The sequence below is a fragment of the Crotalus tigris genome, unplaced genomic scaffold (assembly GCF_016545835.1).
Source record: "Crotalus tigris isolate CLP2741 ecotype Arizona unplaced genomic scaffold, ASM1654583v1 scf7180000017810.681375, whole genome shotgun sequence".
Lineage (NCBI taxonomy): Eukaryota > Metazoa > Chordata > Lepidosauria > Squamata > Viperidae > Crotalus > Crotalus tigris.
In genome coordinates this window covers 605,760-631,061 of record NW_024096650.1, presented here as the reverse complement: position 1 = coordinate 631,061, position 25,302 = coordinate 605,760, and the positions used below count along the sequence as shown (strand labels likewise).

At 36.1% G+C, this 25,302-nt stretch overlaps 1 protein-coding gene across 2 annotated transcripts in view; it reads right to left on the bottom strand.

The window, feature by feature from the left end:
* LOC120307706 (follicle-stimulating hormone receptor-like) overlaps positions 1–17,617 on the bottom strand; it is a 67,923-nt gene extending 50,306 nt beyond the window's left edge. Inside the window, exon 1 of one of the 2 annotated variants that reach the window (XM_039342732.1) lies at positions 17,384–17,617. In XM_039342732.1, coding sequence (XP_039198666.1) covers positions 17,384–17,559 — 176 coding nt within the window. In that variant the 5' untranslated portion in view covers positions 17,560–17,617. The remainder of the gene's footprint in view (positions 1–17,383) is intronic. The other variant, XM_039342731.1, reaches the window with a different exon arrangement.
* Between the last annotated feature and the right edge of the window lie 7,685 nt (positions 17,618–25,302).

The following is a 25,302-nucleotide window of genomic DNA, read 5'->3' as shown; positions in this document are numbered from 1 at the left end:
CATAACTTGGACTCACAGAGCCACTTATTATTAAATCAATGGATTTCTCTTGGTAAAGGCTTGTCAAACAGAGCTTAGAACCGCCTATAGTACACAAGTGTTATTATCAGTGTTGTGGCTGAAATGTAGATAAATAGGCAAGGTAAGGGGGAGAGAACAGCCTTCATTTCAACAGATTGTCTTTATCTTTGTATTTCTAGCAAGCATTGCTCTCCTGCCTCCCTGCCCTGTGCTTAATTTCAAGAACACAGCATTGAACCTTTGATGGACAAAAATTACTCCAACACAAAATTTTGTTCACTCCATGGTTTTGGGAGTACCGTATGTCCTGTAATGTTCCAAGGCAGACTAATATCCCAGCCAATAGAAATGCAACAGTTTCTTTAGGTAGAAATGTCATACGTATCTTGGTTAAAATGTCAGTTTAGTAATTCAAGCAGAGCATAAAAAGGGACTTTAATTTTAGCCCAGAAGAGCTGATTTGCTCAGTAGCAGTCAAGTATAATGAATTTAAACTGAACACACAGATCAGTTTCATTCTCTTCCTGCACTAGTCAGATATACACATATGCATGCACTCACACATGTATACATGCACACAAACATGTAGATACATTTATTTTCATTTATTCCCCTAAAATAGGGGTATCAAACTTGCAACATCACGTGATGTGTTGTGACGTATCATGACTTTTTTTCCATTGCTGGCAATGGGGTGGGCACAGTTTCGGCATGGCACATCCAGCCCATGGGCTGGCAGTCTGACACCCCTGCCCTAAAATGTATCTTTTCCACATCACTTTTATAATTATATATGTTTGTGCATGATTTCAAACTATTTGGAAACTACAGAATTCAAGGTGAATTGACCAAAAGAATAAATAAATAAATGCATTTAATCCAAATTTTGATCAAGGAGGTCAGTTCCTTTACAAAGAGTACTAAATTCTATCCCATCCTTATGTCCTTGCTAGAGGCAAAACAGATTTTTTTTTTCCAGCCCATGTTTTAGCCCATGGACTGCTCCTTCTCTACCACATTTCTGGTACCAATTCATATGAATTTCATACAAATTAGTAGACATTCTGAAAATCTTGAGGGTAGCACGATGTCCACATATGGCATGATTATATAAGTTATATTAAAATTTCACATTATTTGCAGAACTTCATAAAATATGACAAATAAAGAATGAATAGTTGGAATGCATATCAGTGGTTTATCTTGACAGTTTTCTACTAAAGCAAGATTTTGAAAAATAGATTAAAAAAAACAGAGGATGTGAAGCTTTTGCCCCTTGACTTTGACAATATTTATAACAACATGAAGAACTGAATTACAATATAGTCCACCCTTATTAAAAGAGCAGGACAAATGAAAATATATCACAGAATCTTAAATGGATAGACGCTCTTAAAGTTTTCCCAGTTTTAAAATAATAGTACAGACTTTGAAATGCAAAGCAAGTCCAGCCAAGCTGCAAATGTTTAAACTATTGCCAGTGGAGGATGGTGGGCTGCAATGGAAATAATATTGAAAATTATTTTTTTTCCTGAATGGGGAATTATGATTAGCACTGATCTCTCTCTCTCTCTCTCTCTCTCTCTCTCTCCCTCCCTCCCTCCCTCCCTCCCTCCCTCCCTCTCTCTCTCTCTCTCTCATTCTCTCTCTCTCTTAAAATGCTTAGATTTGCTTGGTGTGTTCTCTTCCATATTAAATAATCAATGTGCACATTTTTGTTTTGAGCTGCAAACTACATCACAAAATTCAGAAAAACAGCAGTTTTGTCAATATCCAAAAATGGGAACAAAAATACAGATACAACATGATAAACAGAATAGGGTAGAACCAGTGCTTTTTTTCTAAAAAAAAAAAAAAAGGTGCCGGAACTCACACATGTCATACAACCCGCCTTGCCTACCCTACAAGGTTCCATCCAAAAAAGGTGCCGGAACTCCATTCTGGGCATTCTAGGAGAAAAAAAGCCCTGAGTAGAAGTAACACTTCTCATGGTTTGTATGTTCTGTTTTTCCAATTGTATTCAAAGATTGATCATGGAACAAATCTATGTGGTCATTAGAAGTCAACAACTTGATGGCACATAATCAATAGTCAATAGTCATAATCATAGTCAATCAGTCAACCAATCTAGCTGATGTAGCTTTTCAAATGACTGTATTGCATTAATGACTTATTTTCAGTTTCTGATATATGTGCCTTTATGGGTTCTGATTTAGAAATAATTCAAAGTCCCAAATTTCTCTACCTTTACAAGCATCATCAATTTGAAATTGGTGAGTTGGCTTCTATTTCAGGAATAAAGGGGAAATCTTTGCGCTGGAATAGAGGAGAATAGTAACTAGAACTGCCAACCCTTCCAAATTTTTCAGGTGCTTTTTGAATGGAGACAAATGTAAACCAGATAGCTGCTATTATTAAAGAAAATGTGCATTTGCCAGAGAGGGCTATCATTATAGTAGACAAGAACTGAATCATCTTTATGGAAACCGCACCCTTTTATACAGTGGATGGGTTGTTCCTCAAACATTTCATTCAGGGGGATGCAGTATTATTCAATACATTTCTGAAGAAAGAAAAATATTAAAACAGATGGATGGATGGATGGATGGATGGATGGATGGATGGATGGATGGCTGTATATACAATCACATAGAGCTGTAATGTTCATACAAACCAATTGTCCAACTGTTTCATGGTTAGATTACTTTATTGTTAGTAATATTTTTTTTCTCAAAAGCAAAATTTATTTATAAAATTTCTATTCTATTTTTATAATTAAAAATAGTTCCAGAGTAAGCTACAATTAATGGAAATGAATATTAATATTTACAAAGTTTATATAACTTTCTTAAGGATCAAATAAGCATGTTAGACAACACCAGAACAATCAGAGCAGAGGCAGAAGCACCACCTCCACAAAACCTGGATGAGCCCTAATGCTAGGAACAGAAAAGACTTTGTGCAACCATAATTATGTTAGGTAGAGAATCCCCATAAGGAGGCATTTATACTAGCAATGTCTCTCCTCTGACTCTGCAGAGCAAGTACAAGCTTTATTCAAGGGCAGATCCCAAGGCCTGCCAGTTTTTTAAATGTTCAGTGAAACCAAGTGAAGGGAGGAGAGCATGCGTTTTAAATCTGTTTTTTCTTAAATTATTGGATCAATTATATCTCTGGATGAATAGTTGTTTCTTTGCAGACTTAGTTCATACTCTTGGTTTTCAAGGTTTTGGGAGCTGTCTCCCCTTGACCTCTTTCCATCTCCCTTTTTCCAGCTGCAGGCTGATGCTATTCCTTCAGCCTTCATTTGAGGGAGAGATTTGGCAGCTTGATGTCCTCCAGGCTGAAAGAATTCAGCCACCTGGGTTATCAGCAAAAATAAGGAATGAAGCCAGGGCTTATTCCAACACCTGCAAAGCGTTTGCACAAGTTTTCAGAGGGATAAAAGATCAGTCTTCCTATTTGGAGAAATTTGTTTTAATTTGGCATTCTTATTTTTCTCCCTCTAGATACTCTGAATATTTCCAAAGAAAAACAAATACAAATATATTTTATTTCAAATTCTATAGCAAATATATGTGTGTGTGTTTAAAAGCAGGTAGGGAAGGAGACAAAGCATGTAGAGTTCATAAAGCATTTCTTTTTTCTTACCTTAAGCTACATTTTTTACAAAGAAAGAAAAATAGGCCACCTTCATCCATACAGTTCTTTTTGGGAAACCAGATTTGTAAGTGAGAGTATATGATTTTACAGGCAAAAAACAGGAATCTGCAAATCATTTCCTTGCTGTAAATTTTGTTTATTGATACTTTGTGTTAAAACTAAAAATGAGAAAAAATAATATGATTCCAGTCTCACTATCCAAAACTATTCTTAAAATGTTATCACCCGAAAGCATATTTTTATTCAAATCCAAGTATCCACGTTTCACAGAGATGCTCTGAAAAACACAAATGTAGCAATTTAGTGAGAAGAGCAAAACCAAAACCCAATCCTTGCTTTGCCCTAAGCCACTGATTAGCAGCATTGAGAAGGGAATTCCTTCTCCACAGGGCCAGAGGTGGATCCAGGGAGGAGACAACCAGTCCATGTACACGTACTCCATAGCAGGGGCTGCTCAATGGTGGTATCCTTTTTACAGAATAGATGGTTTCCATATATAAAGACTACTTTCTCCCTAATGAATTTCTATAAAGAAATAAATCCATGACTCTGGAAGAGATCATTTGGGGAATGTTCAAAGTTCCACCCTGGTTGGTCAACATCACTGGAATGTATGTTATTTATTACTGTTCTGATGCTTTTAATCCTCTGGGGGCTTTTTTAGTGCACTGTTCTAGCCTTTGGGAGTACAGTGGCATGAAAATGTTAGTAACAAATGGAAAAAAAACCCCAGCTTTGCCAGCAGCTTAGAGACATTATGGAAAAGAAAAAAACTTGCTTCTGTCTTTAGGAAATTAATTACATTTCCTCAGAAAAGACTCTTCAAAAGCATTTGATACAAATCATTGTAGAATTCCAGTTCACTCCCTTTTGTGAGATTGTAATCTGGAAATATATTTGCTTTGAAACAGCAAAGGAGGGACAGAAATACTAGCACATGAAGGATCTCCCATCTGCTGCTGTGAGTTTAAAATGAGAATGCTATTTGTGCAGTCCCCAGAGATTATAGTAAATTTAACACAAATGTAGGAATACAAAACCAAAGTAAGCAAACAAAAACAAATATCCTCACTCATCTTTAAATTTGCTATTGGTGGTACAGATGTCACATTTTCTTAACAAAGCACTAAGAGCTGGTAGATGAAAGATATATAGAAACAGACAGATTTTTTTTTTTTAGAAATTCTAGATAATTCAGGTTAAAGCAGTAGTTCTCAATCTTTTCTATACCCTGCATCCCTAGAACGCTTCTGATATATTCTCACACCCTTATAAAAGTTCAAAATAACAGCAACAAATCATGCATATACACTATAATTTTGAAAACCCAAGTTTTCGCACCTCCTGGAATATCATCTCACATCCTAGGGTTAAAGGATAGAAAATGGAGGGAAAGCTTCAGTGCAGGGTAAAAGGGACCTTAGTTAAATAATGGAGAAGATTAAAGCTCTATTGACTGAGGTCTTTAATTCACTTATTCATACTTTCTGTCTAACTCTGATCCAGAACTGCTTGTCACTGTGTAATGTGATCAGGAAATATTAAGGTTGGTACTATCTGGATAGGGGCCGATTTGGCTAATAAGTGATAGATGCCCCTGGGAGAAGGGAATATGGAATTGACGATTCATGAATGCAATAATAATACTATATAATGTGATGTGATGTGATGTGTGTGTGTGTGTGTGTGTGTGTGCACCCATGTGTACAGTATGTTTAGAGATAATCCTGTGTTGTTAGCTGAATATGCAACTGATCTACAATGAAATGTTAGATTGAATGTGTGACATATGAAGTATATATCTGAAAATAAATGTATCGAAGTCCAAAATAGCTGTTTGACAATGAACATGGAGTGAACAACTGCAAGTTATACATAAATAGTAAAAAAATCTGAAGACATAGATATATTTCCGCACCTTCATTTAATGTTCACTAAAGATGAGAAATGGAAAGACAAATTTTAAGATATGCAAATACCAATAGAGTGGTAATGGTATTTGCATGTCCTAAAATTTGTCTCTCCCTTTCTCATCCCAGTAGAGTGGTGCTGGGCAGTTATGTACTCTCTTGAGAGTAATGAATGTTTGCTCAGAGAAGCAAAAATTGCTGTGAATAAGAGAAAGTTTTTACCCATTTTGTTATACTATATGGAAGCAAAAGGTGGATATTTCAGGAGAAACATAAAAATAGCTTGAATGAAGGAAATGGGAAGTGTGTATGGTAAAATAAAAAGCAATAAAATAAAGACTGATTAAGTGCTCAACGAATATACATGGACTGAATATTGAAGTAAGTGACCAGTATAAAAGTCAGCACATTGAGTTTTTTGAATGAGGACCACAAAACAAAAATATTCAAATATTATTTAACAGTCATAAATATATGAAGGATGAATGGGATCCTCAAAAAAGATAGAAGTGAAAAGTTTAAAAGAAGAATAGAAAAATATGGAGTGTTATGAAGACTAGTGTTGCTATAACTGCATTTAGCTATATTTCTTATTTGTTAGTACTTTTGATTTTCTGCAACATTGCTTATCCCAAAAGAGAATAGCATGTTGGGTATATACTTATGTATAAAAGAAAAATGTATCATCATTTCTCAAGAAACCTTATTTCCATTCTGAACAGCATTTACCATTAAGAAGTTTCCCCAAAAAGATTACCTGAAATACACAGTCTTGCAATTTCTATCCATAGGATATAATCCTGTCTTTATTTAATCCTTTATTTCTGGATCTAATTGTGACCAAGCAAATGCCTCTTTGCCCTGCATCAGTTAATATGTAATTGCATTCAGGAGGTGAACCATTTATTTAGCTAGCTAATAGCCTTTTGTAGACCTCCATTAATTTCTTATTTTTTAAAAGCCATCTAAGCCAGTGACTATCATCTAATCACACAGCAGCAGAATTTAATTCACAAATTATGAATTCAGTGAAGTACTTTTGTTTGTTGGAATTGGATGCTATTCATTTCTATCCAACTATGATTATACTTGCAAACTACAGTTTTGTTACATATAATTGCTCTATATTGTTTTCCTTTCTACTATGTATCTAATGTACAGTTGGTGGAGCTCAAAGGTAGCAACTAGTAGAAAGTAAACAGCATCCCTAACAACTCAAGATTATACCACTGAAATCTGGGAGAAAATGGCCAAATTTTGGAATTGTTACTTCTCCCTGTTCTATGGATAGTTGAGAAGGCAAATGGCTTAATACTGGTAGGCTTCCTATTTCCATAACTTCTCTTAATCTTTCTAATAATATTTTTTAAAAAATCCCCCTCCCAATAGTTCATGTTCCTGCTGGTGATGTCCTATACCTTCAAGAAGATCAGAAGTTTATGTTACAACTGTCATCTCTTCAAAAGTTGCTTATCTCTGATCTAGCTGATGATAATGTGAGCTTAGTCTGGGAAGGAAATGAAACAATGCACTGATTTTGGTATTAAAGAAATCAAAAACAATACATTTTAGATTTTTGTCTGGAAGCTGAAACTATCTCTATGAATGCTATTATCCTATAATTAATAATTCACATTTTCTGTTCCAAATTACTTGATTTTATTTTTTGAAGACTAATCACATAATGCATTAGAAATCCTCTCATTTTTTTCTTTTATATCTAAATGTTCTGCAGAGAGTTCACTCATTTGCATTTTACTTTTCATAAAGGATCCTCTTGATCACAATTTGATGAAATCAGATAGACTGCTTTATTAAGATTTCTTTCTCCTATATTTTATTGCTATGCATATGGTTTTGTGTAAGTGGATGACACTGCAATGATGATATGATCAATTATAGAGCAAGATACCAGGAATGCCTTGATATATTTTGCCAATGTACAGGAGCATTCTCAATGTATATGAGCATTATCTTGTGTTATCTTGATGTGATTATGCAGACAATATGAAGAAACTCAGAATGATTGTATGAAAGAAGGTTGCTCTTTTGCAACAATTATAGTAATAAAATCCCTTCTTACCCCTATGCGTGGTGTGTGTCTTTCTCAGTCTCAGTTATTTTATTAAAAGTCTGGGAATTTGAGGGTTCTGCACTGTATCTTAGCTATTCTTACCACTGCACTTTTTTGGACAGAGAGCTCTGATGTTTTTTCTGGGATCTGTTGGAGCCACAGCCACAAGTGCTCTTACTACCATTAAGGCCACTTTGGCCTTTATTTCCTACATCCTCTCTAGTTCCTCCTTCTGGCTCTGGTATTTCTCAGCTTCTCATATACTTTCTTGATGTTGCTATCACTTGGCACTGTTACATCTATCACCACTGCTGTCCTCTGGTTCCTGCCCTTGTATTTTTGATATGAGATTTTTTTCTCATTTTTGTTTCTTTCCTCCTCTTCTTGGAACATACTGGGATTATAATATCACATTGACATTTGGATTATAAATCATTGGAGAAGATGAAGAAGATTACAACACACTTAACAACAGCCCCCTCAACATTACAGGGTCCGGTGGTGCAGAAAACACTGGACTCTACAATACAGCAAGATAAATTTAACATGGAACTGAAAAATATGATACAGGCATTACATACAGACTTCAAGGAAAGGATAGGTAAATTAGAAGAGGAACTAAAAGAGGTCAAAGAATTGATAGGGAAAAGCGAACAAAGACTGCACAAGCAGAAGAAAAAATTGAATCAATGGATAAGAGAGTAGAGGAGATGGACAATCGACTGACATTAACAGATAGGAACCAGGAAAAAACGATTATCACTCTAGAGATGGATAGAGCTGATTATTACTTAAGATTCCAAAATGTTGAAGAAGAAAAGGGAGAGAATTTAGCAGATGTGATGGTGGAAATATTAGCAGAAGCACTAGAGGAAAGCAAAGAAAAGATAATTAATGATATAGATGAGATATTTAGAATACATACTAGATACGCAATGAGAAATAGGCACTGCTACATCTATCACCACTGCTGTCCTCTGGTCCTTGTCTACTACCACAATAACTGGCAAGTATGGATCTCGAAGTCAAACAGTATCTTAGCCCTGTTATTCCCCTTGACGTTCTTGGGATTTCCCATCTGGTCTAGGTCACCTACTGTGCAGATGTTCCTTTGCACAATGTCAGCTATTTTATTGTGCCATTCAGTGTATGTTGTTCCTGCCTGTGTGCTTGCCACTATGTGCTACTGAGACCTCTTTGCACAGTCTCCACCTTGGGTCCTGTACATACATACATACATGCATGTGTGCATATTGAAGGCTCTAAAAGCTGCTACAAATTAGCAGCAAAATCATATACAGGCTATTGAAAAGTAAACATTTTCATGTTTTAATGGAAGCATAATAAATTCAGGATGGGATTAATTTTAATCCTGAAATTAATTCCAGATTTTTTCTAATTAAACCCGAAATGGAATGAGAGGCAGAGATAATTCACAGCATTCTGAAGGGATATAAAATGGGAACTTTTCTTTATATTCTATTTCTGATCTTCAGTGTCTGGGTTTAAGTTGCCAAAACAGCAACATCCATATCATCGATGCACTGATAAATGGAGAAGAATGCTGAAAGTTGCAATAATAAATTCTATAGAAAAATAAAAGATTCTAGGGTGATCCAAACAACTTCAGGAAGATGGAGTAGGGAGTTGATGAAGGAGAGGTGAAGAAATATATAGGGATATGTATCAGTCTCTTTCTCAATATCGTTTTTTTTTCTCTCTCTAGAAAGAACAATTTTTTGATCATATAAAAAGGTTGCTAGGTAGCATGTAACATGCATAAAGTAAACAAATAGAGAGAAAAAGAGAGCTACTTCTCGTCTGGCTGTATAAGTTCTTGATTCATAGAATGAATCAATGAAATTTTGATATTGCCTATCAAAATCCATTGCCATGTTGTCTGATTTGTGTGGCCATAAAATGCTTTAAATAAATCAATAAAATCAGTGGAGAAGTCCAAGAAATGTTTTTATGGGAGAGTCCTGAAAATGACTTGTAGAGGCATAGTGCAGTTTATAATGAAGGAAAACATGGCTGACTTACTGAAACAACAACCAAGTGTCAAAATGTTTTCAGATTTCCAAATTACTGATTTAAACTATTTAACACAGATGGTAAAGAAAAATAACTGTGTAAATAAATAAACATAGCCCTTCATTCCTGAGAATGAAAGCAGACTTTTGTTTGTAAAGGCATTTTTTTTCTGTGTTTTAATAACGGTTTGTTCCCCTTTTTTGACGTTTGTCTTAAGTATTTCTTCCAAGGAATTTCAAGAAGTACGCAGAGTCCTTGTTTGCTTACCCAGGAGAGACACTAACTCAAGAAGCCCTGTGTTTCATTGTGATAAGAGCAATTGTAGAATGGAATTGTGCTATTTCAGGAGTTGCTAAAGCTGAACAGTATAATTCACTGTATTGGAATACACTTCCACATTAAACCTGCCTTACAAGTAAAATTATAGACTCACAACAAACAAAAAAAATCCCTTAATGTGTAAGTAGCCTATAGTATTATGAGTGATAATAACTCTTGTGGGCAGTGCTAATGCAAGAGAAAACTTGCTCTACTTTATGTTCCCCAATTCTCCATTTGTATATTTTCCTTTTTTCTAGACTGGGGAAAAGGAACCCCTTTGATTTTTCTGCATTCACAGTTAGACAATTTAAGGAGCAATAACTATTCAAAGCTCTGTATAAGCCTATCTGAGAATGGGATATAAGCAATAAATCATCTGCATAGTGGTAACAACATCTAGCTTATATAAGGTTTATTAAAGCTGTGCACAAATGACCTCTTGAAATTATTTCTCTGGCAAAACATCTTACCAAATTTCTTTAGGAATAGTATTAAATCTTTTATATTCCTCAGGGATATGCTGGCAGTAAAACCTTTTTGATGGCTTTACCCAGTGATAACAACTGCCTTGGCAACTAGATATTATTTCTAATGTGCAATAATGCTCTGGAGAACTTTGAATTATTCTGTGGCCTCTCATATGAAAAAGATGATAAGGAGAGATGAGAAAAAATGAGAATGGGGTGACTGCAGTGAGATTCTTCCACTTAATGTGTTCTCAGGTTTTATGGACTTCACTTGAAATCCCCCTCTTCCCCTAAACTCGACTGTGTCATGAGACGTATCATGACCCTAACCCTAATCCTGTGCGTGATGCATCTGCCCACAGACCGCCAGTTTGACACCCCTGCCCTAAACTGTTCTCCTCCTTTGACCATTCTGATAGTCTTCAAGCCATCAAAAATGACAAAGGGCTAATTTACCAAAGGACCAATGTAGTGAGAAGCTACCCTAAGCTGCAAGGTTAAGAATCACTAATAGCAGGTCACTTTCTTTCCTGGGAAGTCCTACTCCAGCATACACTGGGGGAGATCCTGCAGAGGGAACAGCTGTTTCTTGCTTCCAGTTTTCTTTGCAGGGTTATGGTATTGAAGAACTCCCCATAAGGACTTTTCCTGCCTAAAGATTTCATCATCTTGCTCCTTAGGCTAAATAAGACCTCACTCCCTGCTGATTGGTTCATCATCAAAGAGGTGATGAGAGCACCTTGAATGGAATCAACATGTTCATCTACATAACTAAACATTGAGTGTTTTGAGATTCTAATACAGAAGGAATTTTGTTATTTGATTTTTGTTTGGCATTATTAAATGTATTGGGGAAAATGGTGGGAGAATAGCATTTGAATGAACCAACATACATCATTATATTTATTCCAGCCAAGGGACAAGAATGTTAAATACTAGAGGGCAAACATTACAATAGCAAGTCAAAGTGGGAATATAATGGGAAGCTGCAACTTGGCTACCTCTTCATTGCCAGTCCCTAGCTTGCTGTATTACAGAGTGGTAGAAGAACTGGAAGAAATTGATCCTTTCCTTGTCTCTGATATTTACTAGATTAGCACTTTAATTCCGAATTAAATACTTGATAATAAAAACATTTGAATGTTTAAATATTAAACAATATTTAAATGCTTGAGTCTTAACATCAGGAAAAACAATGACAACAGGTGCATACAGACATGCAAACAATGTTGTCATTGTTTTTCCTGATGTTAAGACAGGAGTAGAAGTACCATCGTGAACAATTTTTGATCCAACGAAAATAAATTCTCGAACTAATTTAATTACCTCTTTATTGATTTTACCTAAGCAAAAAACCTGTCCTTGGTGATAGCAACTTCCTGCTGGGCAGTTTAAAGTTGTTGACCTTTAAAACCCCAAATGGCTTAGACCCTGGTTATCTGCAAGGCTACATCACCTGCTATGAGCCTGTCCACTATCAGTCAACAGAAAAGATCTTTCTGAAGAGGTTTTAGAAGGTTCTTAGAGGTTAGACTATCAGGTATACGAGAAAGAAGCTTCAATTTTGTTACTGTTGCAAACTGACTTGGATGTTGGAATAAACAGAGAAGTAGCTTATAAATTCAGTTACAAAAAAATTGCTGAGATGGTGTCCTGATAGTAACAGGGTGTTATCTGGAATGACTGCCTAGTGCTAGTGGAATAGTCCTGATTAAGAAGCTGGGCAGAGAGGCAGCTGGCTTAGGCAATGCATTTTAGCAGATATGTTGCTCTGTTTTGAAGTGAATAATAGGGAGCAGGTGCTAAATGAGTGACAGACTAGTTTTTTCCATAAATTATCCTCTACCATTTAGGTAGAGATAAGGGGTGAATTTTAGAAATAATGCACTGCAATTGCTATAAGACCAAGCATAGTTATCAATGCCCTCTAGTGTGGGAGGAAAAAAAATCAGGACACAATGTTTTTTGATGCAGAACTCAAGATTGTCTTCCATCTTTCATCAAAGAAGTGCTGGATTCCTCATAAGTTCAGTCTTTGGGAAGGAAATGTCCCAACCTGCACTTAACAGAGATGGTTGGCACAACTTCCCAGTAATAAATCTCTTTATAAGTGACTTCCAAACTCTGCCGTTTCAAGGAGCAGACTAGGGAGCTGACCTCTTAAGTAAATTTATTTACAGAATGTTCCAGGTTCAAAACTACATGCATTTGTTTAATCTGAAGGTTTCTCTATTGATGTCTGCAATGCATTACAAGCCCTTGGTTGGTAGAGAAGTCTGTGTTGATGAATGCAATTACATTAAATATACCCCATCCCTATTTTTTTATTTCGTAGATCAGACAGCAGAAATGATTGAACCAAACAGCCTGTAAAAATTCCTGGCAGATAAATTTAGATCTTTCAGTGTGCAATCTACTTTAAGGACATGTCATCAGAAAGACAGTAATTTTTTAAAGAATTGTTTCTCAAAGATAAAACTGAGCGAGCAAATCAGCATTGGATGTCTATATTCCAACTTTTTGTTTAGGCTTCTCATCAGCCCTGTCTAGACTCAATAGTTAGCAGACAAAGAGTGCCAACAATCTTCTGCAACCTTGATTGCTTGCAAAATTCATAGGAATATTTCAAAGTAGTGAGGGCAGGAAACTTCTGTAATCTCTATCATTATTATTCCCAGTGTGAAAACAGTGTTCTTAGCTCAGGCTGTCATATAAATCTTGGCCAAGAAGCAGGGTCCTAACACATGAACTTGTTATTAGCAATGAAAACAAGCTAATGATATTGGAGGTGTGGGGAAGCAACCAGAAAGGTGCAAAACACTTCTGGGGACTGCATGAAAGGCTAAAATTTGTTGGCTGGGTAATTCCACACACCTTATAGTTGCCAAAGTTGAGAAACACTGCCTTGGACTTTTGTAAGGCACTTCGTTGGAGAGATTTAATATATACTTTATTTTATCTCTCTCACTACTTACTTTGCACCCGTTTTTTTCTTGAAAGGAAACCCTGAGAGATGCCCATGTTCTTTTGATCTCCTCTTTCATTTTATCCTCACTATAGTGAGAATAGTGCCTGATTTTAGATTATCTAGTGATAATCTAATCCTTGGCTCAGAAGGCATTTCTGAATTTCTAATATTCAACATCTGGCCTGCTATCATTATATTACTCCATTATATTGTTTATAGTCTCTCTCCTGTATGTGTACACGATCATATTTATAGCATACTGTACTTATGGGATATTATCAAGCAACATCTTTGCAAAAATAATGCTAGGTCATCTAAATTTTACTTTATAGCATGCTAGATAGTAGTGAGCTAGCAACAATTTCAAATGAGCTTGTTTCTGTACTAGAAATTATTCCTTTATCTGAATACCCTTATAGGTTATGAGGGTATAACCTATAAAAGCACATCAGAGCATAGCTGTGTAGCAAATATATATAGCAAAACTGAAATCTGTAAGCCAAAATCAGACCACATTACATTTTAGCGTATGAACTCAAGTCACTAAAAGAGATGGCAGTATTCTATAAATTAATCTACCCATTTTGTAATAATCTACTACCTTTTCAGTTATTCTGTTATTCTCTGCACAAAGTTACTGCATAAATCGATTTATTTATAGCATTTGTGAAATACATATCTTGAGCAGTATCTTCATATTGATCTTTAATAGAATTGATTATTAAAGTCTTATTTAATAATCAGATTAAAATTGGGGGGGGGTGTTTGGAGATTTTTGCTACATCTCCACATTATTCTCTGAGTACCTAAAAACTCTGATGCGTAAGGAAGTCTGTGAACTCTAATTTAAGTATTGTCTTCAGTGGGATATTTCCCCAAGATAAATCTGTGCAGGCCTCTACATGATGATTGGACTTGCTTAATTTGGTTAAGACACTTTTTAAATAAATGAACCCATTTTATAAAGCACACATACATACACACAAAACCATAACCACAATTGCAACTAACCAAGCTTAGTGTATTGTACAGAAGGACTTTCTAGATCTTTCAATGATATAATTCGCATCATACAAACCCAGGGAAAGAATTGCTTTCATCCCTATTCATATACAAATGGAACAGTCTTTGAAACTAGCCCATCCTGACCATTCAACTCTGCTCAACAGGCTAAAGAGCCCAACTAGAAAATGTTTATAGGGAACATTTTCTGTGATTCAGGAGAGAAGAGGGAAAGAAAGCCTACTTCCTTCCTGCATGATTATTTGATTCCTGCATTGAGAGGGGATTGGATTGGATTGGATTAAATAACTCTTTCAAACCCCATGATTTTATCTTGAATATGGCCTATCTTTCTATTAAATCCCTACAGTCTAACATGCTCATCCAGGCATTGTGGGTATGACTTTTCACAATGTTCTTGAACTCTCAAAAGAAGACATTGAATCAATATCAATGCCTATTAAGAGTTTGATTAATGCACACTTTTTATCTTTTCCTTCATCCATCTGCTTTTCTTCCAAATATGGATTGTTGAGTGAATACTTTTGCATAAGAACAGCTGAGATTAACAGCTGAGAAGAATAAATGTTACAAAAGAAACAGAGTGTACACGCTGCTGAAATTTAGTCTCGAACAAAATCTAAAGCAGATTTGTGATTATTCCTCAGGTAAAAAAACCCAGGAAGACTAAAAATGGAATTGGTAGGATAATTTCTACAAGGATAGAAATAGAGTTGGTGGTGGTTTGTCCATTTCTACATTTTGACTATGATTTTCTCTCAAGCAGAATATGAATTTTTAGATACATCATACATACATACATACATACATACATACATACTTCTTTTGAGAGGTAGAACCAGAGCTTTGGTTTACTGCCCAAAAAATAGAAAGGTAAAGATGCTTTTGAGTCAAGCTTGACTCCTAGTGTTTACATGAACACAACTACGCAGTTCGGCAGTAGTGCAAGGTATTTGGCAGTGCCTTCCTCCATGATATTTTTTTAATGTTCCTGCCTAACAATCTGAAAGGGTGACATTAAAAACAAAATAAATATTAATGGATACAGATGCTCTGAAACCAAAGACTGAATGTGGGGAAATTTTGTTAATCAACTCATGAGCCCTGTCCTTCCCCTAGGATATTCTAACCACTGTTTTGCTTTTTTTTCACAGTCCCCACAAAAGTCAATGTTGCTTTAAAGAGGAGCTTGCCCATACTAGCTGACTGTTGGGCTTGTTTTGGACAGAAATTTAGTGTTCAGGGACTATACTTGACTATGGAGGGTCCCCAATAATGCATTCTCTCTCCTGATCTTGTCTTATTTGTGTTTATTATTTCTAACTGTATTGTACAATGTTTTAATTGGTTACTTTTGTGTGAGATGGGCAGCCATATAAATTTGACAAATAAATAAATGTTTGACTCTAAGCAGTGATAGTTATGAAGAATGGAGGGTGGGATAAGATGAAGGCAATATTACGAGGACACAGTAGAAACAAAAGTTGCTGGGAAGTGTTTGTGCCATGATTATCAAGAAGAGAGGAAAGACCCTGAAAGTGTATTTGAGTTGCATAATATCACATTTCTCCATTAATGCTATTTGACCACATAGAAATATATATATGAAAGATAGCATCCAGCCTGCTTTTGCCTTGATATACTACTTTTATAACAATGGAATTTCATTTTGAGGAGTGAGTCCAACCTGCACATTAAAGTAGTGCAGCCAGACACAAATTTACTAATAGATGATCTCTCTACCCAGTCATCTTCAGTTCTCTCTCAGTCTATTTACTTTTGCTATGACTTGCATGAAAATATGATTTTTTTTATTACATCTTTATTTAGGGAAGAAATCTTCACGTCTAAATTTTGTACATTTTACCTTGTGGTACATGGCTGCATTGATCTTTTCCCAGAAAAAGAATCCACAAATTCACATAGAAGATCTCTTCTTTGTAAAGATCCCCAATAATTCTATAAAACTTTACTGATGTAAGGCAGCTCTTCGGCAGTAACAGCTATGTCATGAGGTTCGTTAAGACTGCCTCATTAGACCCACTTACTTGGGTCCACTGAATTCTGAGACATCTAAAGGCTTCAATTGTATCAAACAAGATTTAATGCTATGGACTCTTTTTATACCTTCACCAGATATAGGCACACATTTGTATTCTGAATATTTAGCAGATAGATGGAGAAACAGTTTTTTTGTATTTGAGATGGAAAAAATATCATTGTTTTTAATGTAATAACAACATAGCATTGGTGCTCCAGGAGTGGGTGGGAGCAATATGTAAATTGCTTCATGTCTGTGGAAATGAATAAGAACTTTAAGAAACTCTTCCGGTGTGGAGAAATGAACTGTCTCATTTATTCTCATTTGCTGTTCTTCACGAGGACTGTTTGCTTGACTGACTTTACTTGAGAGTCACCCTGCTTCTTTATGAAACTCTGCAAAGAACTGTGTGATCCTAACACAAACCACCAAGTTTATGCCAAGAAACCTATATCTTCTTCCTGAAGAAGTGACCATTGCCAGATTTCTAGCTTCTTAGCAAAGCAGATGTGCTCTGTTCAGTTTCAACTGCGCTGAAATTCAAGCTTTAAAAAAGGAAGTGCTGGGTGTTTAAATAAATTATTTTGAAAGCATTCACTGCTATCAAAAGAAACTTTGTTTTAAACTTCTGTCTGAGGTGGCTTATCTTTGCTCTGCAGCTGCAAAATATCATGGGAATGAACTTCAAGGGCTGCAGTGCTCTGGAAGAATCATCAGTCCCCCAAAAGCTTGCACCCCACACAAACACATTGAAAATGTTCGCCAGACCTATCAAATAAGAAGCTGACCCAGAAAGACAAGAACAAAAGCTGCTGTTGACTTGGCTGTTTTTTGTCTGCTTCTCTTTTTTTTTTTACTCACAGTTCAGTGGAATTCCTGGGGATGTCCTGTGGTACATAGGTCACTTCACTCTCCTGGCAGATGAATGCCATTCTGTCCGAGCACTGACAGAGGGGATGCTGGCACCCTAAGCAAGCCCCCAAGAGGAGCCACAGGCTGAGGAAAAACAGAGCCATGCTTGCTTCTACATTGCCCATGCCTTCCTGAGCAACTGGGAAATAAGCTCCTCCTGCCTCCCACCATAACTCCGTTCCCTGAGGATCCGCCTTCAAGATTTGTGGTAAGTCATGTGATCCCTAGGGAAGGACATCTCTGTGTATCAGGGTTTTCAGTCCATCAGGGTTTCAGGAAAGGTGGGGTTACAGTGTGTCTGCCTCTGTTTCATGTGCTCATCATGTACTTTTTGCACTCTAGATCTGGGTGTTCGGCATCAGTGAGAGGACTTAGCACACTGCAATATTCAGAATAGTTTTATTTGCTGATATTCATTTGTACTTGCTCCCTATAATCTAGTATAGACTGACTTTCTTTATGGCAGGACTAGGAAACAATTTTTAAGCCAAGTAAATTGCCACAGATGCACTCTCCAAAGTGGGTAGGGTCTTACTAAAAATTAAATTTGATTAAATTTAAATCCACATTTAATTGCAGTACAATTGATTATTCCCCACCAAGTTAAATATAGAACCCTGCTGTCAAATTACCAGTTAAAATTCAGTAGGAACCTTTGATGATGCTCATAGCTTGTGCATCCAAGCCATCATGAGGGCCACATATTGCTCTAGGATCCTAGGATGAACTCCTCTGCTTTATGGGAGCATCATAGTTCCTGACCAGGTTATTGTGAACTGTCAGATTTCTGTCCTGTAAAGGAATATGGAAACAGCAGTGTTTTTCTCACATTTTTAGAAGCTACAATAGAAAATGAATGTCAGGAGAGAAAATAGAAAGGAGCCTAAAGAAAATTTATGGACATGATAACACAGACGATGGACTGAAAGAGAAGACAAAGCAAAACCTCTGAGGAAGGAAAACAGCGAATAACAACCACTTTTCATGGAAATTTATTAAGCTTCCTTATACATATTTAGTCTTAGCCAACCAGGAATCATGGGAATTGTAATCCAAGTCATCTGAAAGGTTGAGGAAGGCTGATTTATTTCAATATTTTATGTAGTGATTTGTAGAAGCTCCCCCCACCCCCCAAGTCTCATGCAGAATTTTTTCTTGTCACCATTAAAAAAAAATTATCAGGAAATACAGATTTTTTTTTTTTAAAAAAAACAAGGAACAGCTTGCCTTCAGAAGTTGTGGGTGCTCCATTACTGGAGGTTTTTTTAAGAAATTAGACAGCCATTTGTGCAGAATGGTATAGGGTCTTCAGTTTGGGCAGCATGTTGGACTAAAAGACCTCCAAAGTCCTTTCCAACTCTGTTATTCTGCATTCTGTAAGTATCTGAGCCAGAAGGCCTTGTTTCTTTAGACCTCTGATAAACATGCTAAGATAAGGGAATTAGTTTGGAGAGGTTGTGACTGAATGTTTTTTTTCTGTATCAAGCAAAGAAATTAAATAAACATTCACTCAAGTAGAAAATTAGCATGTTAGGGAAAGAACTAGATTCAAACTCATCTCTTTAGAATCTATTCTTTAAAAAAGTATGATAAGTTAACATTGAAATATGTGAAACATCTCTTTATCACCTGTCCTTATATTTAATTCATTCAGTCCAAACTCATACTGGTTTATTGTCTCATATTTCATTTGTAGGAAGTCCCTTGTGGAGGATCAGGAGCTTTCAGGTCATACTTACTGAAAAATGCTCCATAAATATTATTTGATACAATGTGGTTTGCCATTCATTTCAAAGTTTGCCAAGTATTTTGGTAATGTGTATAAACAAACAATGTATAGGCACATAATAAACTCATTCCTTCTCTCTGACCTGAAATGGTCTGGTTGCCCTTAGACAAAGAAAGTACACTCTTGGCAAAAGTACTTTCATGTTGCTTAAGTGCTAAGAAGGATTGTTTAGTTAAGATTTAATCCATAGTGGTGTTCAAAGAAACCTGAGGCAGGAGGGAGAGAGTGGAGTTATGATGCAACTGTGACTAACAGATATTAAATCAGGAAATATTTCCCCAGGGTTAAAATGCAATCGTGGGTCATAGGTTTGAAGGTCATTTTGGATCTTTGGGATTCTCATTTTTTATTCAGACAGGGAGCAATTTAGATTGTGCAATGTTTCTAGTTAAATCACTTGGAGGTTGAATGACAGATAGGCTATAGGCATATAAAATTAAAAGCTGGGGTAATGGAACGGGGAAGCTACACTCTTTTTAACTCATAAACAGGTTTTTGAGCCATTGATTGATAATTAAGAGTCACTTTGCAGAATGAGATGGGTGGGATATAATTTAAACAAACAAATAATTCCAATGTTTAAATTAAAAGCTGTAAAAAGTTTATGAGGTCAAATTTGGGGGAGGGGGCAGATGAAAGTTACATTTACTTTTAAAATATATGTTTATTTATTTTATTTCATTCAGGATGAATTGTAGGTCATAATATAAGAAGCAATAAAAATGCAATAGAGGGCCAAGTGGGGCTCTGGCTGTTTAAAACAAAAACTAACTCAAGGCCTGGGTGGCAGACTGGTTTCCTCTATCATTGCCTATTTTTAAAAAATTTGACATGCTTATAACAACATGGGTGTCCTTCAAGATTAGAGGTTTCTTCCTGAGAACTTCCTGGGATACTATATGACCATTCATATAGCTTCTTGTTCTCAAAGAATTCAGTGTTAGTATAAGCAACCCTACACCTCAGTTACCTCATATATTCTAAATGTATTGTTATTCTATTTGATAATGTTACACATTTTCTTTTTTGGAAATAATGAATCTTTGTAATCTTTAATAAGGTTCACTTTCTGTTCTAGGACTATAGTATGCCTGCTTCTGACATGGATCAAGAACAGGGAAGATATTGCTTTAGATCCTTGAGGTGTATATTGAGGTGTCTGTTTATTGAGGAATCCAGGAAGTTTTACTAGATAGGCTTTTGGTTTGATCTAATAGGACTTTTCTAACTGTGATATGATCAAAACATGCCATCTGTACCTGCTTATAGGGAAGAAAAAAAATCAGGCCGATCACTTACCTTACTTGCGAAAACAGATTCAACCCACCTACCTCTTCACTATGACTTGTAAAATTCTTTGCCATACCTGATCTTTCTCCACTGTGTATCATATTTTGAAATTTAAATGTATACTGCTTATTAAAGGGAAAGTTTGAAATTGAATGAGACCTAAACAGGTTTCCCTCAATTATATCCTTCTTTGAAACTCAATAAAATACATAAAAAGAAATGGCAAATTAAAATTTGATAAATTCTCCTCAGAACTATGTAAATTAGGAATCCCAGTTGTTGGTTGCTGAAAAAGAACAATGAAAGTGTTGCAGTGTTATTGAAGACTATTTCTATTGACAGAAGGCAGTGAAAGAAGCATAATTACTTAGCAAGTATGGAAAGATGTTAGTGAAGGCAATTGAAGTAGCAAGTTTCATTGTTGGCTGAAATGGGAAATAAAAAAACAAAATAAAATTTAAAGCCACAATCAGCCTGTGAGAGAATAGTTGGCTTAATGGAAAAATGGAAATATTCGTTGATAGTCATTAAGATGTAGGCTATGTTATTTGGAAGGGGGATGCTTGTTTTTATTTTGGGTATTTATAAATTTAAGATTGGCATTGCATTTTTTTCTGAACCTCTGTGAAAGAAAATGTCAGATGAGTAAGATACAGTCTTGAATTAAATGTGATAAGAATGTATTCAACCTCCTTCCAGGCTTCTGAATTTCCCAAGTTATCCAGTTACCCATTGTATAATTCAAAATACTGGACTAGATTGGTCCGTAGTCTAATCCAATGAGAAAGACTGCATTGGCTACAAGATAACTAACCTTATACTAACCTCATATAATTGAAAAACCTAATGTTTTTAGCCAATAGAGTGATGCCCTAGAAAACTAAGATAGTATTATCTCTTGGACAGTTTAAGAGCCAAGATATCTTTGTGTAGGCATCTAATTATCATCTGATAATTAGTTTGATAGGAAAATTCTCAAAGAACAATAACTGAGCGACTTAGACCACTTGAGATGGCCTTGAAGAAGAGTCATTTTGAAATCATGAACTTAGCCTCAATATTTGATCTGTAATGGACAGTAGGAATAACCTTGAATAACAGGAGGAAGAACTGTTACCAAAACAACAGACAAAAGAACTCTACTTCTGTCCATAAAAATAATTTGAAAAAGTGTCTCTGATGTGACCTTTTCTAGATGTCTGAAGATAAGGAGATGGGGAAGAGTAAATGCATTCAAACTTGCAAGGGTCTGTATGATAAAAATAGGTTTAGCTTTCATAATAATGTTTCATAATGTTTCCTATCGGGTATACCTTAAAGTGCTGACATCTAAAAGGACAAGGGATGCATGACAAAGAAATTTAAAATTGCCCTACTTTGAATCACATTAGCATAAAAGAGAAGATGAGAATTTTTGTTATTGTTATTATACCCTATAACAATAAAATAGTATTCAAGAAGTTGTAGTGAGGTCTCTTCCCTAACCTGGTCTACCTCAAAGTGCAGATATCACTAGGGACAAGTAAGTAGGCAACATGAAAGAAAGGAGAAGCAAAAATCAGAGAAAGACCTGAAGTCAAAGCACATTTAGGAAGAAGTATGGGAAGCAATGTATTTGGGGATCAGGTTGGGACCAAACCCTCAAGAGACCAGAAGTATAGACTCTGGTCTAGCAGATATGACCTAAAGAGAAAGACTTCCTGGAGTTGAATTTATCTGTGTAATTTCCTTGGCAACAATATGGAAGTAGTTTGCAACTGCCTTTTCCTGGGATGTTTCTTTTCATACCTTTTCAAATTATTCTATAGTCTCAAGATTTGTGCTGGTGTCCCATACTAGTACTAACCAATTCTGATCAAGCATAGCTTTTTCAAGATCAACAAAGTCTAGCTAGGGTGTTGCTACCAATAGTCATGCGGTAAGGAGGATATTTTGGCTGATCAAACTATTATTTTGTGAAGAAGTAAATCTACTTTACAAAGTGGTCAGTCTAAATTCAAGCTTCAAATGTCCACATAACCTCAGATTAGAAGGAAACCATTTGACACTGTAGGAGATCCATGGTGGGAAATTCCATAGAGTTAGAAACAATCTGGCAAATTTAAGTAAGTATTGACCATTTCTGGCCATTTTTTAAAACCTCACTTATAGTTTTCAAAATTGAACTAAGCAAACATAAACAAATCCATTTTTCTTATAAATTATCTAGACTTTGTGTAGTTGCCAATCAACTTTTTGTACCTTCTAAAATTTACTTCTGATTGTAAACCAAATATGCAAATGAATGGCAATATACAAGGAACCACTTACTCCACAAGGTAGAGCCAATTTGTTCCTATAGCAAAGTGATGGTGGTTCTCCCATGGTTAATCCTGATTATCCTTTGTTACATCTCATTCTATGATACATCACAATGAGTAAGTACACTTATGACATCTGACCCTGAAAGGCTCTCTAGATGCATTGGGGTTTCAATATTTATCATTCAAAAGGTAGAGGAGGGAACTAGAAATAAAGCTATACTGGACCTAATCCTTACTAATTGAGAAGAAGTGATAGAGTTGAAGTTGCTGGAACCTTGGGTGAAAGTGACCATGTCATACTGAAATTCAATACAATGCAAACTCAAACAATAGAAAATAATCCAACCAGAGTCTTAAACTTCAAAAGAGCTGATTTTAACAAATTCAGAGAGAACCTAGGAAAGATTCCATGGATGAAAATCCTAAAGGGGAAAATAACTCAAGAAGTGTGAGAAACTCTGAGGAGTATGATCATAGGGACCCAGTCCAGCTCAATATCACTGAAAAAGAGAAACAAGAAATTCAAGAGGAAACCAGCATGGTTGCACTCTCTCTGACAAACTGAAAGACAAAAAGGACAGGTACAAAAAATGGAAAGAGAGACACATAACTAAGGCTGATAATCAGCAGACAGCCAGAACATGCAAAGATGAAGTCAAGAAAGCAAAGGTTCAGAATGAATGAAGACTTGCAACAGAAGTCAAGGACAATTAAAAAAGTTTCTTTCAACATATTAATAACAAGAAAAAAGTCAAGGAAACTGTAGGCTCACTAAAGAGAGAAGATGGCAAGGAAGTAACAGGCAGTAGGGAGAAAACAGAGCTCCTTAACTCATTCTTTGCATCAATCTTTACACAAAAAGAAATTATAGCCCAGCATACAAAAAAAAAATGCTGCAAAAGACAAACTAGAAACAAAAACTAAAACAAGCAAGAAAATAGTAAGAGAGCACCTATCCGACCTTGATGAATATAAATTGCTTGGACCCACAGATTATATCCCAGAGTTCTGAAGGAGCTGGCAGATATTATCTCAGAACCATTGCACCATATCTTTCAAAAATCCTGGAGCATCGGGAAAGTACCTGAGGATTGGAAAAAGGCTGATGTGGTTCCCATCTTCGATACCTGGGAAGATCTTGGAAAAGATAATAAAAAAGAGATCTGTGAACAACTAGAAGCAAACAAAGTTATAACCAGTAGCCAGCATGGGTTTGGCAAGAATAGATCATGCCAAACCAACCTTATCTCATTCTTTGATAAAGTGACTAAATTAGTAGACCAGTGAAATGCCGTGAACATAGTATACCAGCGAAATGCTGTGGACTTCAGTAAGGCATTTGACAAAGTGGACCACAACCTGCTGCGTAGTAAGCTAGAAGAAGGAGGGATAGACAACAACACAGAAGGATCTGTAGCTGGCTGACAAACTATACTCAGCGAGTAATCCTCAATGGTACTACATCCACATGGAGAGAAGTAAGCAGTGGGGTACCACAAGATTCTGTCTTAGGCCCAGTACTCTTCAATATCTTCATTAATGACTTAGATGAGGGAATTGAAGGAGAACTCATTGAATTTGCAGATGACACCAAACTGGCAGGAATAGCCAACACCCCAGAAGACAAGCTCAGGATCCAAAAAGATCATGACAAACTTGAACAATGTCTAACAAAATGAGTTTTAATGTGGAGAAAAGCAAAGTTTTACATTTAGACAGGAAAAATCAAAGGTTTAAGTACAGATTAGGTGAGACCTGGCTCAAAAACAGCAACTGTGAGAGGGACCTTGGAGTCCTAGTGGACAATCACTTGACTATGAGCCAGCAGCCCACCCTCTTCTTTTGCAGCCGCCCACCAAAAAAGCTAATACAATCCTGGATTGTATAAACAGAGGCATAGAATCAAGATCACACAAAGTATTAGTACCATTTTGTAAAACTCTAGTAAGACCACACCTGGAATACTGCAACCAAGTTTGGTCACCATACTACAAAAAAGATGTTGAGACCTTGGAAAAAGTTCAGAGAAGAGCAACTAAAACAATCAAAGGCCTGGAGACTAAAACATATGAAGAATGGCTGAAGGACTTGGGTTTGGCTAGTCTAAAGAAAAGAAGAAACAGGGGTGACATGGTAGCAGTATTGCAGTATTTGATGGGCTGCCACAATGAAGAGGGTGTCAAACTATTCTCCAAAGCACCAGAGGGCAAGACAAGAAACAATAGTTGGAAACTGACCAAAGAGAGAAACAATCTGGAATTAAAGAGAAACTTCCTGACAGTGAGGACAATTAACCAGTGGAACTCTTGCCTTCAGAAATTGTGGGCGCTCCATCACTGGAGATTTTTAAGAAGAGACTAGACAATCATTTGTCTGAAATGGTATAGGTTCTCCTGCTTAAGCAGGAGGCTGGACTAGAAGACCTCCAAGGTCTATTCTATTCTATTCTATTCTATTCTATTCTATTCTATTCTATTCTATTCTAT